This window comes from Diadema antillarum, unplaced genomic scaffold (genome assembly GCF_040938485.1).
Source record: "Diadema antillarum isolate AM-2024a unplaced genomic scaffold, OU_Dant_1.0 seq00001497_RagTag, whole genome shotgun sequence".
In the NCBI taxonomy this organism is placed as follows: domain Eukaryota; kingdom Metazoa; phylum Echinodermata; class Echinoidea; order Diadematoida; family Diadematidae; genus Diadema; species Diadema antillarum.
The window spans coordinates 416,371-432,025 of NW_027272234.1; the positions used below are offsets into that span (position 1 = coordinate 416,371).

Below are 15,655 nucleotides of genomic sequence, written 5' to 3' on the forward strand. Positions count from 1 at the left end.
TCCTATTGATTAAGGAAAATAACTATAGTAATATGAAGTCCACAAAACTGTCATCAATTTCAATTTCGGACCTTGAATCACAGCATGCATGTAATTCACTTGTATTTTTCCAGGAATTATGTTTTTCTTTTATTTCAATTTTTTAATGTCATTCGTACTTCATCACCGTGTTTAATATAACTATTACAGTATCAGTCATTGGTACGTCTATAACATGATTATCTGTAAACATAATAAATTGTCAAAATCAACAGAGAATATGCTATTTTTACCTGTCATGGCTCCGGCGCAAATTTCCCCTAAATCCACAGACGAGTAGAAAATAGCTTGAGCCTTCATCTCATATTCTCTCGACACGAAACTCTTGGCTACCACACTTCCCAGGACGATAGCCGCCCCATTTGTAAAACCATTTGCAATGGATAACATGGCCAGTCCTGCGAAAGAGTCTACCGCGATGTATAACAAAAAGGCAGAAGCCGAACACAGTTGAACCACACAATAGATCACATAATCTGGAATGATATGGACACGGGAGACAAAGCCACTGAGCAATCTTCCCGCGATATTTGCACTGCCGCCAAAAGTTGCAAGCAGCACCGCGTGTTGTAGAACAACTCCTTTCGACAGGGCATTAGGGATCACAAAAATAATCCATGAGCTGTATGAAATGGCGGAGAAAATGAAGGTGATTCCCATCACTATAAATGCTGGAAACTCGTGGAAGAGATCAGTGTAAATGACTGATCCCACAAATTCCTTCACTGTTGCCATGCAGTTCGTCTCAGGTTGAATGTCCTCGGAGATATTTTCGGGATGAGTCAATCTGTTATCAGTACTTTCCTCTGATTCCAATTCCTAGATTGGAAGACAAGAAGAAATAAAGAAGTGTGTATGTGACGTGCTATACAGTATTCACAAGTTTATATGAAGTAAGCAGACATCTTTGAAATGCTGTATCTGTTATAAAAATTATGCACATGTGTCAGTGTCGGTGGGGCTTAGTGGAGATACAGATCACTCCAGGTCTGGTGTAATGCACGAAGAGCAGCCGAGTGCATTCCAACACTATGTATATGGAGAGTGAGGTGCATCTCCACTTAATCGTCACGAATTCAAAGCTGTCCATTTTTTTTAATGAAATGGTTTTATGAACTAAATTCATTTTTCATTTACCTTTAGTGGTCAGTATCAGTCAGTTAAAAGTAGAATTCCTTCAAAGGCCAAAATGTCCGAAGAAAATGTTCCAAACTCACTGAACAAGATAGAAAGTGTTGACCATGTTTACAGTAAATAATAATCGTAACTGATTGTGTGCGCGTTGGTAAAGTATGCACTGTGACGTCGATGGTCATAATAAAAGGTGGATCCTGTCTCATTTTGTTTTTGGATATCTCAGCCACTACAAACCAATTTTCATCAAATAAACTTTTGATCATGTACCTTTGAATATTGTATGCTCTTTCCTATATCTCATACGCAGTATCTCATTGTCTCACACTCCCAGAAACAAAAATCTGAAGCCCAATCTCAAACCAAACCATATATACCACCCCTTTCAAGACTAACGTACAGCCGCTCCTTACATGTTCAGTTTCATTTTCGAGTGGCCTAAAGAGGGCGCAGCAAGGAAGGAGGTGTAGTTCAAAACCGCCCAGGATGAGCATGGCTCCCCTCCATCCGTACGTCGAACGGAGCTCCTCGGCCGCTAGAGGAAGAGTCATCATGCCAAGACCTCCAGCAGTCATCATGACGCTTGTTGCCACATCAAACATATCATGGAAATAGACGAGTAGACTGGCATGCGTCAGGAAGAGTACGAAAGTCATTCCAAATCCTCATTTGTCATGTTAAAGTGAAAAATAAACAAAAAACTAGAATTAGAAATTTATCAAGACTGACAAATCATAGTGATCCAGGATCATCCCAGACGTGATATTTTCAGGACTGATCATAGCCAACATTGACTGAGCTTATAAGAAGACGGTATTTCATGAAATGATTCACGAAACGTGGTTTGTATTTTCAGAAAAAAAAAAATATGGGGTGATAAGGCATGATAATGTACTAATCAAGATACAAAATGAATTACACCTGACCTTGGAACTCAATCGGCACAGCCAAAATGACGTCTGAGCAAAAGGTCGGTGTGGTAGTTGATGTGACAATAATGACCTATACGAGGGACAGATCCTTTTTGCCGCAACTAGAGGGGTAGGCATTTGATTGCTAGGCAGGTACTTTACCGACTTGGCAACTCTACCGTCTTCACAGTCACTACAGCTACTTCTGCAGGCGATATTATTAAGTTTTTGTGGTGTATATACACAATGCAGTGTGATACTACGGAAAGGCTTGAATTTCTTTTGAATTATCTGAGCATTCGAGGTATATTGCAACTGATAGACAGATTGTCCTGCATCGACTTATTGTGATAAATAAGCACTAAACAACTACCACTAAAACACAAATCAATTCAATGCTTATTTGCGTCGATTTTTGCGTCAATCAGTTGCAATGAAAACAACTCGAAAGAATTTAATGAATTTGATTAATCTTGACATTATCATGTACATATAGCTACGTTCCAAAATGAGAAAACTGCTTGAACCATGATGCCAGTAGCAGCTCACCTCCTGCAGGATGCATATCCGCAATATCAATTCGTAATTTACTCACCTGTCATGGTCATACTTAATAAAAAGTGGACGCCGTTTGTCGACATTGACGCCGTAATGTAACCAGCCACTGAAAGGGAACTACCCATCATGGTCAACTGCCTAAGCGTCATAAAGCGGAGCAACGTTGGACACACGTTATCTGAAATTATTTCAAGAGGAAACAAAGTAGGGGATTTTACAATTAATAAAGTTTTAGAAATCATGACAATACTCAAGTATTATCTCTCTCTCAATACACACACACACACACTCACATATATATATATATATATATATATATATATATATATATTATATATATTATATGTATGTCTATGTAAATACTCACAGAGAATGGGGATTCCATGAGTGACGGCCAGCGCTAATCCCAGTATCGTAGTAGATGCCTGGAGATCTCGCGTAATATCATCAAGGAACACTCCAGATGTCTGAAACATAAGCGTGTGTAATCTGTTGAATATAAGTTGTAAGTCATCTGATGACTGTTGACTGCTGATACATGTATAGCAAAATATCTCATATAAATCAGTAAAGAACAACTTGGTCCCAAATATCTCTTTATACTGAGTTTTCCCTGTATAGCGTTCCTCGATCTCCAGGATGAGTCGATAGGGCATGATCTCATCCATCATGTTCTGAGTAGGCCTACTCTTCCTTTCCTTTGCTGAACTTATATATATATATATATATATATATATATATGATAAAAATGTACTCTAGACATGACGGAAAAGTTCGTGCAACCCCAATAATGGTCGTCTTTTAAGTTTGATTTTCACAGAAGAGTGTTCCAAAGTGATCCTCCTGCCCCATTTTATTTTTGTCACTATTCAAAGTCATTCTGAATTCTTCTGAATCTTCAATCAGTTGAAGATAAGATTGGTTACAACACGAACGGAATACGGTACACAATGTTTAGTTTACCATTCGCTAATGATTAGCACATAATCACAGGTGGTATACATACACATTAATGTGTCATGAATAAGATTGCATAATTGACTGGTAGAGCTTGAATTTGATTCTGACATTGTCCGAAGCAATAAAGGATTGTTGTTTTTCGATTTGTTGTGGATAATCATCTGTTCACTTGTAGAGTTCTTATCGTTTGTTTGTCTTTAAAGAACCCGTCAATCCATACAATGTGAAAGAAAAGGCTGAAAAGTTTTTTGGCTCATGGAAAAATACATATCCCGTATTTTCACTGGCGTAGCCAGGGGGGGGGGGGCGATGGGGGCGATCGCCCCCCCCCCCCCCCCTAAGATTTGGACCGGGGATTTGGGAAGAGGAAAAAAAATGCGTGTATACTTATATGCATGCACATGAAGCGGGTCTCCTTTGCAACCTTTCATCAAATAAGATATTTTTTTTGAATTTTTCACTCAAAGTGTGCACCAGATCGTTGAATTTCAATTCAAAATATGCAAAATCTCTCGTGCTAGGGAGGGGGATACCCCCTCCCAAACCCTCCCCCTCTGTACCTCTTTCCCTATAGCTTAGTACACTTTTTAGATTTACAAAAAATTATGAATAATTCTGAGTGCACAAGACTTATCACTTATATTCCGAAAACTCAAGGTTCCCTCATGTATAAGGGGAATTTCCCCTTTTAATCTTTCAACTTTCAACTTTATTTTCACCTCCATCAAAATGAACAAAGAACTTTATGTACATTGCGTATACACGGGATATTTGTGATACAGAACAAAACTTGAAAAGGTACATAAGAAAATTATGAAAGTGAAAAGTAGATGTGATTACATCTTTGTTAAATACATAAAGCGTATAATACAAGTCAACTAAGGATGAGGATGGAAGTGGAGGGTCCCACTAAGAAGCAAAGCTTGTACGATATGGGACCCTCAGAAAAATACACAAAACATCAATATAAAACACAATAAACGAACCGATGTCAACTGACATCAAAATGATTGGGAAGAGGAAAAAGAGAGAAAAGGAAAGGAAAAAGAAGAGGAAAAAAAGAGAGGAAAAAAAGGGAGAAAAAAGAGGGAACTACAGCATGTGCCATCGTGGACGCAAGCAATCTGGATTTCATAATGTAAAATAAGTGATAAAATACATGCTGGATTGAATGTAATGCAAAACATTTTTTATACGTAGTTATGTTGGTAAGAATGCAGGAGAAAAAAAAACACATCGTTATATTTAGAACACAGAGAGGGACATAGTTTAATAGGAGGACATATGTAAAAAAAAATGATGACTTGACTGAGATGATAAAGGGAAACTAACTCTGTTGGATGTTGTAAAGTTTCAATAAAAATGGTTTTAATTTATTCTTAAAGGAATTCAGAGATTGAGCAGTAGTAATGTTACTGGGAAGTGAATTCCAGTACTTTGGCCCGTCGTAAATAAATGTGTTTTGAGCCAACAAAGTTCTCAGAAATGGCAAATGGAAATCATTTGATCGCCGTGTTGGATAATTATGAATGGATTGATTTCTTTGAAACATTGTTTCAAATATATTTGGGAGATTATTTTTATTATAATTATACATAAATTGTCCTAGATTAAACAAATACAAATCATTAATTTTCAATATTTTATGCTCATAAAATAGTGGGTCAGTATGGGACAAAAATGCAGTATGACATATAACACGGAGTGATTTCTTTTGCAATAAAAGTAATTTATCTAAGAATGTTTTATATGTATTTCCCCACGCGAGAATACCGTAACTTAAATGTGGCAATATTAAGGATGAATATAATACGAGCAGGGACGACAAAGGAAAACAAAACTTAAGCTTATTAATTATACCAATATTACGTGAAATAATTTTACATATACTGTCAATATGAAATTTCCAGGACAGCTTATTGTCAACTGTTACTCCAAGAAATTTTATATGGGAGACATTTTCGAGTGGAGTACCATCTAAAACAATATCAACAGGTAATGCCTCAGTAGAATTACTAAAGCGCATATATTTTGTTTTTTGAAGGTTAAGAGATAGCTTATTTGCTTTTATCCACTGGGCAACATTTTCTAATTCTAAATTTATTGTATTAACAAGGGTAAAAAGATTATTGTGTGAAAAAAATAGATTTGAGTCGTCTGCAAAAAGAATAAAAGAAAGAACATCTGATGATCTACAAAAATCATTTATGTAAACAGTAAACAACAGTGGACCTAATAAACTTCCCTGTGGCACCCCACATTTGATATTTAATATTTGTGAGTTACAACCATTTAAAGAAACATATTGTTTCCTGTTCATGAGGTAGCTCCTGAACCACTCCAAGGCCTTCCCACGCACTCCATAATGGTGTAATTTGTTAAGTAAAATATCATGATTGATGGTGTCGAAGGCCTTGGAGAAGTCCAGGAACAAACCTATCAAATGAGAAGATTTATCGATAGCATGTGCCACTTTTTCTATAAAACTCAATAATGCATGTGTGGTGCTATGTTTCTCCCTAAATCCAAATTGAGAATTCGTAAATATATGATTAAATTTAAAGAAATTAATAGTTCTTTTATAAATAATTTTTTCAAGAATTTTTGACAATGCACTTAACAAAGAAATTGGTCGGTAATTATTTACATCTAATTTGTCACCTTTTTTAAACAAGGGGATGACTTTTGCTATTTTCATACTTTCGGGGAAGGTGCCATTAAAAAGGGATAGATTAAATATATGAGCTAAGGGATCCGCAATTGACGATATTACCCCCTTTAAAAGAAAATTGCTGATGTCATCGTGTCCAGCACTTTTTTTGGAACTGAAATCAGAGACAATATTAATTATCTCCTGAGTGTATGTTGGATTAAAAAATATTGAACTAGAATTTGGGGGACCCAAAAATTCGGAAAAATGTTTTGTGGAGGGAGGAATATTACTTGCCAGGCTTTCCCCAATTGAAGAAAAATGGTTATTCAAAACATCACAAATTTGTTGAGAATCTTCAAAAATTTCACCATCAAATCTAATTTTTGTAATATTTGACTTAACATTTGATATATTCATGGCTTGCTTTAAAACTTTCCATGTATTTTGCATATCATGCCTGTAAAATTGTAACTGATTAGTATAATATTTTTTCTTTTCTATTCGTATAATTTTCGTCAAAGTATTTTTGTAACTAGTGTATTTCAACTTTGATTGCTCAGTACGTTTCATTTTAAATCTGTAATATAAATTATTCTTTCTATTTATTGAACGCAGGAGCGATTTTGAAATCCATGGGAGCCTGGGTATTTTTTTGTAATTAGCTGATTTTTCTCTACGTTTTGGAATACAAATGTCCAAATGTTGGATAAAAATCTTCATACAATATTCATAAGACAAATTAACATCATCTGTATCAAAGATACAGGACCAGTCTGCGGTGTCTAAGCTAGCACCTAGCCTGGCTATACTTTCATGAGTAATTCTTCGTTTAAATATATTGTTGTTTTTATTATTAACTGCTCCATTTAAAGAAAAACCAGTCGAGATGGGGAAATGATCGGTGATATCTGAGAGTACTACAAAAGAATCAGGAGGAGGAAGAATGTTACAAAAAATGTTATCAATTAAAGAAACAGATTCATTAACTATACGTGTGGGTTTAGATATTAAGGGTAAAAAAGAGGCAGACAAAAATATTTCCAAAAAATCTTGCGACATATTATTCTGTTTTAGCAAATCTATATTAAAATCACCCATTATAAAACAATTTTTGTTGATAAAAAGTGGGTTTTTAACCAGATCCGAAAAATAATCTAAAAATGATTTAGTATTCGCATTTGGTGGTCTATATACTACACCTATGATTATATTTTTGCTGCCTGGAACTGTGATTTCAATAAATAAAGACTCAAAAAAATCAGTCATACTGGTGAACTCATCGCGGACTACATAATCATAATTTTGTTTAACATATATGGCAACGCCTCCACCTACCCTATTTTGTCTGTTATTAACCACTAAATCGTACCCGTCGAGAGCGAAGGGAAGACTGGAGTCATGAGAGAGCCAGGTTTCGGTTAAACCTACCGCCGAGATATTATGCATGATGGGACTATTTAAAAATAACCTCAGTTCTTCAAAATGCTTATTAATACTTCTGATATTAAAATGTAAAAGAGAAAAAGTAGTACTATCATATTCCTTGACAACATTGGTAAATTGGGATTGAGTAAGATATTCAGAAGACGGACTTTGCAATTGGTTCTCTGTGTCAAAATCATAGTCTAATTCTTGCGGCGATGAATTAAAACTGTCAGAAACATAATTATCAAAAAAATTGTCATTTTGATTGATATTTGATTCGTTTTGTTCAAAAGAAGGTCCTGCCAAATCAAAAAAGTCATCATCATTAATTGAATTGAATGCTGTGTCTATAGAATTGCGTATTAAAGGGTGAGCGTGTTGTCCGTTGCTTGAGTCCACGAGGGCACCTGTAGAGGGCAGTATAGAACAATTTGACTGTGGAGATTGTTGCAATATTGCAGTTACACATTTTATCGTTGTCTCTTAATATAACGTTGTCTACAAAGGAAAATAGGATCGTCCTATACATAACATTAATACGATCTAAGTAGGCACAAACATAAAGAGAACAGTTTGTCATAAGCATGAATACTAATATTCAAAATAAGTTGTAATAAAACTCCGGTAATTGTTCTATATCCGATCAATAGAGGGAACACATGTATGTAATACGTATTGTGTTATGACAGAAGAGAAGACATCTCAAGTCTTATAGGGACCGCCAACCGCCAGTATATCGAGCAAATACTAGGTTCTCAAGGGCAACTCTAGGAAGGAAATCCTTACCCGAAGAATCAATTTTACAAGAAATGAAAAAAAAAATAACCGTTTTTATCATTAATTCTATACGGATTCCTCCTCTCCCATAACTGCAGCGCAAAAGATCACCCGTCCCTATGCCCCAAAAAGACAAACACGCTGGGACCGCCGACGGCCAGTATATTATATAGGGCAAATACATGGTTGCCAAGGGCAACTCTGTAGCGAACAAGGCACACACCAAATTCGAGCAAGTTACAAGTTGACATAATATATTGTAATAAACTGTATTACACTGTGCAGCCGGTCCACTGCGTGAGTGGAGAAGAATACAATACTCGGCTGATACTGTCAGTTCTGATGGCACCCGTTGGCAGATGCCATCCTGGACAAAAAGAACATGTAGGGCAAATACACGGTTGCCAAGAGCAACTCTATAGCGAACAAAGCACACACCAAATTCGAACAAGTTACAAATTGACATAGTATGTTGTAATAAATTGTATCAAACTGTGCAGCCGGTCCACTGCGTGAGTGGAGAAGAATACAATACTCGGCTGATACTGTCGGCACCCGTTGGCAGATGCCACCCTGAACAAGAAGAACAAACTGAACAATTCACCCTGGATAACTATACAACCTGTATAAGATGCTTAAGCGTGTTTCAATAATGATAATGAAATTTAGCTTGTGTACGTTGACTGCTAAAAGGTTGAGTAATTTGGGAGCATACCTAGATATTTAAAACATCAGCTGATTGAGTTCTGAATTGGTATGCCAATTAATCAGAAAAATATTTCGACCAAGAGAGAGTGAGAGAGAAAAAGAAAAACACCCAAACACATTTTATTAACTTATTGTCGTTATCGTAAAGGGTATATATCAACAACAACAACAAGATCCACACGCTGGGACCGCCAACAGTTACTACATAGGGCAGGTACACGGTTGCCAAGGGCAACTCTAAAGCGCAAGGCACACGCCAAATTCGAAGGAAATGCAGGTTAACAGAATTATGTAGGGCCTATTGTCACGCCAATTGTATTATAATACACTGTGCAGCCTGTCCACTGCGTGAGTGGAGAAAAATATAGCATTCGGCTGATGTCAATTAATCAGAAAAAAAAAAACAAAACTATATCTCAACAAAAGGATATAACTTACTATCATTATATCATAAGGGTATTTATCAACAACAACAACAAAAAAAAAAACTTTAATTGCAGGTGGGTTTGATGAATATTGAGAATCATAACAAATATCTCTCACATGGATAATGCGGTAGGCGTGGATTTGGTTGTCACGGACCATATCCCGTGCTGGATCTAATCGCAATAAAATTCCGGCAATCATATCAATATATTTATCACATACACTATGATATAACCATAAATTCAACTACAATGAATCCTAATCCCGTGCAGGCTCTAGATTACAATAAATTGATCTGACAACCATCATGCCTGCAGGGTACAGATCTCAGGCAGCTACAGCGTAAGGGAATCCTTGCCCGAGGAATCAATTTGGAAAGAACCAGCAACGGGCTTGTTCACAAGGAACATCTATGAATAAACCGTTTTTATCATTTATACGGATTTCTCCTGTTCCATAACTACGGAGCAAAGGATCACCCCATCCCTATGCCCCAAGAAGACCAACACCCTGGTACCGCCAACCATCACTATATGGTGCAAGTACACGGTTGCCAAGTAAAACTCTATAGCGAACAAAGCACACACCAAATTCCAACAAAATACAGGTTAACATATTATAAATACATTGTACAGACAGCCGGTCCACTGCATGAGTGGAGAAGAATATAACACTCGGCTGATACTGTATTCAGTTCAGATAGCACCCTTTGTAGATGCCATTCTGAATAGAAAAAAAAAAAAACAGACTGGACAAATCACCCTAGTTGACTAAACAATCTGCATAAAATGCTTAAGCGTTTTGCATTAATGATAATGAAGTGTGTATAGCTTGCGTACGTTGACTGCTAAAAGGTTGGGTAATTTGGGAGCATACTAATACATGTAGCTCTATTTTCAAAAAATCGGCTGTTAAGGTTCTGAATTGAGCTACTATTGATTGAAATATATATGTGTGTACATATATATATATATATTTATCACTTCATACATTTAGATTTGGTTGGGATGGATCATGACATCGTGCAGACTCTAATCACAATGAAGTGACTTGACAACCGTCATGTCGGCCAGGTAAAACTCCTACAGCCTAAAAGGAAACCTATACTTGAGGAATCCATTTGGAGGAAACCAGTAATGGATTTGTTTACCAGGAACATATATAAGTCAACCGGGTTTTTTTATCATTCATTCAATACGGATTTCTCCTCTCCCACAGTTGGAGAGCAAAACATCACCCACTCCCTATGCGCCAACAAGACTAACACTGAGGAACTCTTTACATGATTTAGGATAAGAACAAGGTTGCCAGGGGCAACACTAGTAACCAAAACACACCAAATTTGAGCAAGTTACACCTGCTGTAATACACTGTGCAGCCGATTCATTGCGTGAGTGGAGAAAAATGTGATACTCGGCTGATACTGAATTCAGTTCAGATGGCACCCATTTGCAGATGCCATACTGAACAAAAAGATCCGACTGTATAATTCACCCTGGGCAACTATACAAACTGAATAGTCATGCTTAAGCGTGTTTCATTAATGATAGTGAAATGTAGCTTGCGTACGTTAACTGCTGAAGGGTTGTAATACACTGTGCAACTGGTTCAAGACACAAACCAAATTTGAGCAAGTCACACCTGCTGTAATACACTGTGCAGCCGGTCCACTGCATGAGTGGAGAAGAATATAACACTCGGCTGATACTGTATTCAGTTCAGATAGCACCCTTTGTAGATGCCATTCTGAATAGAAAAAAAAACAGACTGGACAAATCACCCTAGTTGACTAAACAATCTGCATAAAATGCTTAAGCGTTTTGCATTAATGATAATGAAGTGTGTATAGCTTGCGTACGTTGACTGCTAAAAGGTTGGGTAATTTGGGAGCATACTAATACATGTAGCTCTATTTTCAAAACATCGGCTGTGAAGGTTCTGAATTGAGCTACTATTGATTGAAATATATATGTGTATACATATATATATATATATATATATATTTATCACTTCATACATTTAGATTTGGTTGGGATGGATCATGACATCGTGCAGACTCTAATCACAATGAAGTGACTTGACAACCGTCATGTCGGCCAGGTAAAACTCCTACAGCCTAAAAGGAAACCTATACTTGAGGAATCCATTTGGAGGAAACCAGTAATGGACTTGTTTACCAGGAACATATATAAGTCAACCGGGTTTTTTTTATCATTCATTCAATACGGATTTCTCCTCTCCCACAGTTGGAGAGCAAAACATCACCCACTCCCTATGCGCCAACAAGACTAACACTGAGGAACTCTTTACATGATTTAGGATAAGAACAAGGTTGCCAGGGGCAACACTAGTAACCAAGACACACCAAATTTGAGCAAGTTACACCTGCTGTAATACACTGTGCAGCCGATTCATTGCGTGAGTGGAGAAAAATGTGATACTCGGCTGATACTGAATTCAGTTCAGATGGCACCCATTTGCAGATGCCATACTGAACAAAAAGATCCGACTGTATAATTCACCCTGGGCAACTATACAAACTGAATAGTCATGCTTAAGCGTGTTTCATTAATGATAGTGAAATGTAGCTTGCGTACGTTAACTGCTGAAGGGTTGTAATACACTGTGCAACTGGTTCAAGACACAAACCAAATTTGAGCAAGTCACACCTGCTGTAATACACTGTGCAGCCGGTCCACTGCATGAGTGGAGAAGAATATAACACTCGGCTGATACTGTATTCAGTTCAGATAGCACCCTTTGTAGATGCCATTCTGAATAGAAAAAAAAAAAAAAAAACAGACTGGACAAATCACCCTAGTTGACTAAACAATCTGCATAAAATGCTTAAGCGTTTTGCATTAATGATAATGAAGTGTGTATAGCTTGCGTACGTTGACTGCTAAAAGGTTGGGTAATTTGGGAGCATACTAATACATGTAGCTCTATTTTCAAAAAATCGGCTGTTAAGGTTCTGAATTGAGCTACTATTGATTGAAATATATATGTGTATACATATATATATATATATATATATATTTATCACTTCATACATTTAGATTTGGTTGGGATGGATCATGACATCGTGCAGACTCTAATCACAATGAAGTGACTTGACAACCGTCATGTCGGCCAGGTAAAACTCCTACAGCCTAAAAGGAAACCTATACTTGAGGAATCCATTTGGAGGAAACCAGTAATGCCATAAATGGACTTGTTTACCAGGAACATATATAAGTCAACCGGGTTTTTTTATCATTCATTCAATACGGATTTCTCCTCTCCCACAGTTGGAGAGCAAAACATCACCCACTCCCTATGCGCCAACAAGACTAACACTGAGGAACTCTTTACATGATTTAGGATAAGAACAAGGTTGCCAGGGGCAACACTAGTAACCAAGACACACCAAATTTGAGCAAGTTACACCTGCTGTAATACACTGTGCAGCCGATTCATTGCGTGAGTGGAGAAAAATGTGATACTCGGCTGATACTGAATTCAGTTCAGATGGCACCCATTTGCAGATGCCACACTGAACAAAAAGATCCGACTGTATAATTCACCCTGGGCAACTATACAAACTGAATAGTCATGCTTAAGCGTGTTTCATTAATGATAGTGAAATGTAGCTTGCGTACGTTAACTGCTGAAGGGTTGTAATACACTGTGCAACTGGTTCAAGACACAAACCAAATTTGAGCAAGTCACACCTGCTGTAATATACTGTGCAGCCGGTTCATTGCATAAGTAGAGAAAAATATAATACTCGGCTGATATTGTATTCAGTTCGGATGGTACCCATTTGCAGATGCCATCCTGAACAAAAGGAGAAAAAAAAAGAAGAAAAATACAGTATCTTGATATACATTTGGCACTGCAAGTTGACAGCAATTCTAGTACATTTTGGATTCATTGTCTTCTACCATTTCACTTTAGTATCTTAATATACATTTGGCACTGTACGTTGACAGCAGTTCTAGTAAACTTTGGATTCATTTACTTCTACCACTTCAATTTAGTGTAATGAAAAACCGGAATATTTGTAATCATGCAAAAACCGGTGTGTTTTTATAAGGAAACCAGTGCGCATATTTTAACCAAACCAACGTCATTGAATTTTTGATCACAATAGGTATACCTAATGAAAAACCAATACGCACATTTTAGTTAAACCAACATCATTGACTTCTTGAGTGCAATAGATATACCTAGAATATAATTTCTGAGTTACTCATGTAGGACAATAAGTATCTATCATAGCATCATCATGTACAACTGGGCCAATGTTACTGATCTACTCTGTAGGGTACACAAAACTTCAGTTGAAGTTATAAGAATTTTTTAGTGCAATAAGTATACCTAAAATATAATTTCTGAGTTACTCATGTAGGACAATAAGTATCTATCATAGCATCATCATGTACAACTGGGCCAATGTTACTGATCTTCTCTGTAGGGTACACAAAACTTCAGTTGAAGTTATAAGAATTTTTGAGTGCAATAAGTATACCTAAAATATAATTTCTGAGTTACTCATGTAGGACAATAAGTATCTATCATAGCATCATCATGTACAACTGGGCCAATGTTACTGATCTTCTCTATAGGCTACACAAAACTTCAGTTGAGGTTGTAAGAATTTTTTTTAGTGCAGTAGGTATACCTAAAACTATGATTTCTGAGTTACTCATGCTGGACAATAAGTATCTGTCATAATATCATAATCATGTACAACTGGGCCAATGTTACTAATCTTCTCTGTAGGGTACACAAAACTTCAGTTGAAGTTATAAGAAATGTATATAGGAGATGACTACTCACTCGAAATTAAAGGGAGCGCCTCCGGTTTGGCGCCATTTTCCGGCATAGAATCTCAACTTGGTACCTTTGCTGTACATTTCTTGGACTTGTTTCTTCCATTTCTGTTTTTCTTCCAGGTCAGTCTGCGTCAAGTCGTCGATCATGAAATATCGCTCGTCCTTTAGGATTTCCCTGGCACGACGGATGACATCTACTTTTTCTCTGTATGAGAGAAACTTTATCAAGATGTGCCTGGGACGACCTTCCACCTTACGACCATCACGATGAGCTCGCTCCACCTTTGTGGTCATCTTGAATTTGGACCGCAGGATGTCTTCGACGATGTGGGCGCAGTCTTCCCTCTGGTCATTTGGTGTTTCAGGGATTCCCACGATGCGGATGTTATTCCTCCTAGATATTCTTTCGGTTTTGTTTGTTTCCGCTTTGTTCTTCAATACTTCGGAGCGGAGTTCGGCAATTTCTTTTTCCATTCTTTTCATTCTACCTTCCATTTCCTTTTGTTTGACTTCGAGATCATCGACCCGTTTGCTCTCAAATTGGATAGAAGCTTCAATGTTGGCCTCAAGATCGCTCAACTTCCCAAGGAACTTGTCGACAGCGTCTTGGATCATTTTATTGAATCCGCTGGTAGCTTCCTTGAAATATGCGTCCAAGCTTCCAGGGGTTTGCACATTGGGAGGTGCAGAGGCCGGTGCTTCCTTGTCGGCGGGCATAGTGGTGCCTCGATCTGGGTGCGTTGGGTTGGTTACCGTCGTGGATGCGACAGCCATATTTGTGACGTCATCAGGCACCAGTTCAACAGATTCCGCATCGCTGGCTGTTTGGCCTTCCAACGACTCTCGCTGGGAAGCGGCCGGAGTCATGGGCGTAGGGTTAGTGACCTTCGGGTTCGGACTTGACGGGCTGTTTGCACGTACCTGGGTTGCGGGTTTTCTCACAGAAGGACCATAGTTTTTTGCCTTTGTAGCGGCTAACCGTTGCGGCCGAGCAGATTTTTGTTGGTCCATCCTCAGGCGATGTTTCTAACTTTGTCGTTTTGTTAGAATGTGAGACCCGAAAAAATGAAGTAGACGTCCCAATTCGGTGAAATTTTGTTACTTTTGCGAGACAAACGAAATTGCCGCGTGCGTCTCAGTCCATAGCGCCCTCTCTGAATCGACCCTTTCCTCCCTCAGTCCCCCCCCCCCATCAGTTTGTGTGTGTGTGTGTGTGTGTGTGTGTGTGTGATTTTCCAAATGTT

The 15,655-nt window shown here is 37.7% G+C and overlaps 1 protein-coding gene across 1 annotated transcript; it reads right to left on the reverse strand.

Moving 5' to 3' along the window:
- Nucleotides 1-14,348: 14,348 nt before the first annotated feature.
- LOC139710101 (uncharacterized) lies at nucleotides 14,349-15,413 on the reverse strand. Its single transcript, XM_071622039.1, has one exon. The coding sequence runs from the start codon at nucleotides 15,276-15,278 to the stop codon at nucleotides 14,412-14,414; it is 867 nt and encodes a 288-aa protein (XP_071478140.1). The 5' UTR covers nucleotides 15,279-15,413; the 3' UTR covers nucleotides 14,349-14,411.
- Between the last annotated feature and the right edge of the window lie 242 nt (nucleotides 15,414-15,655).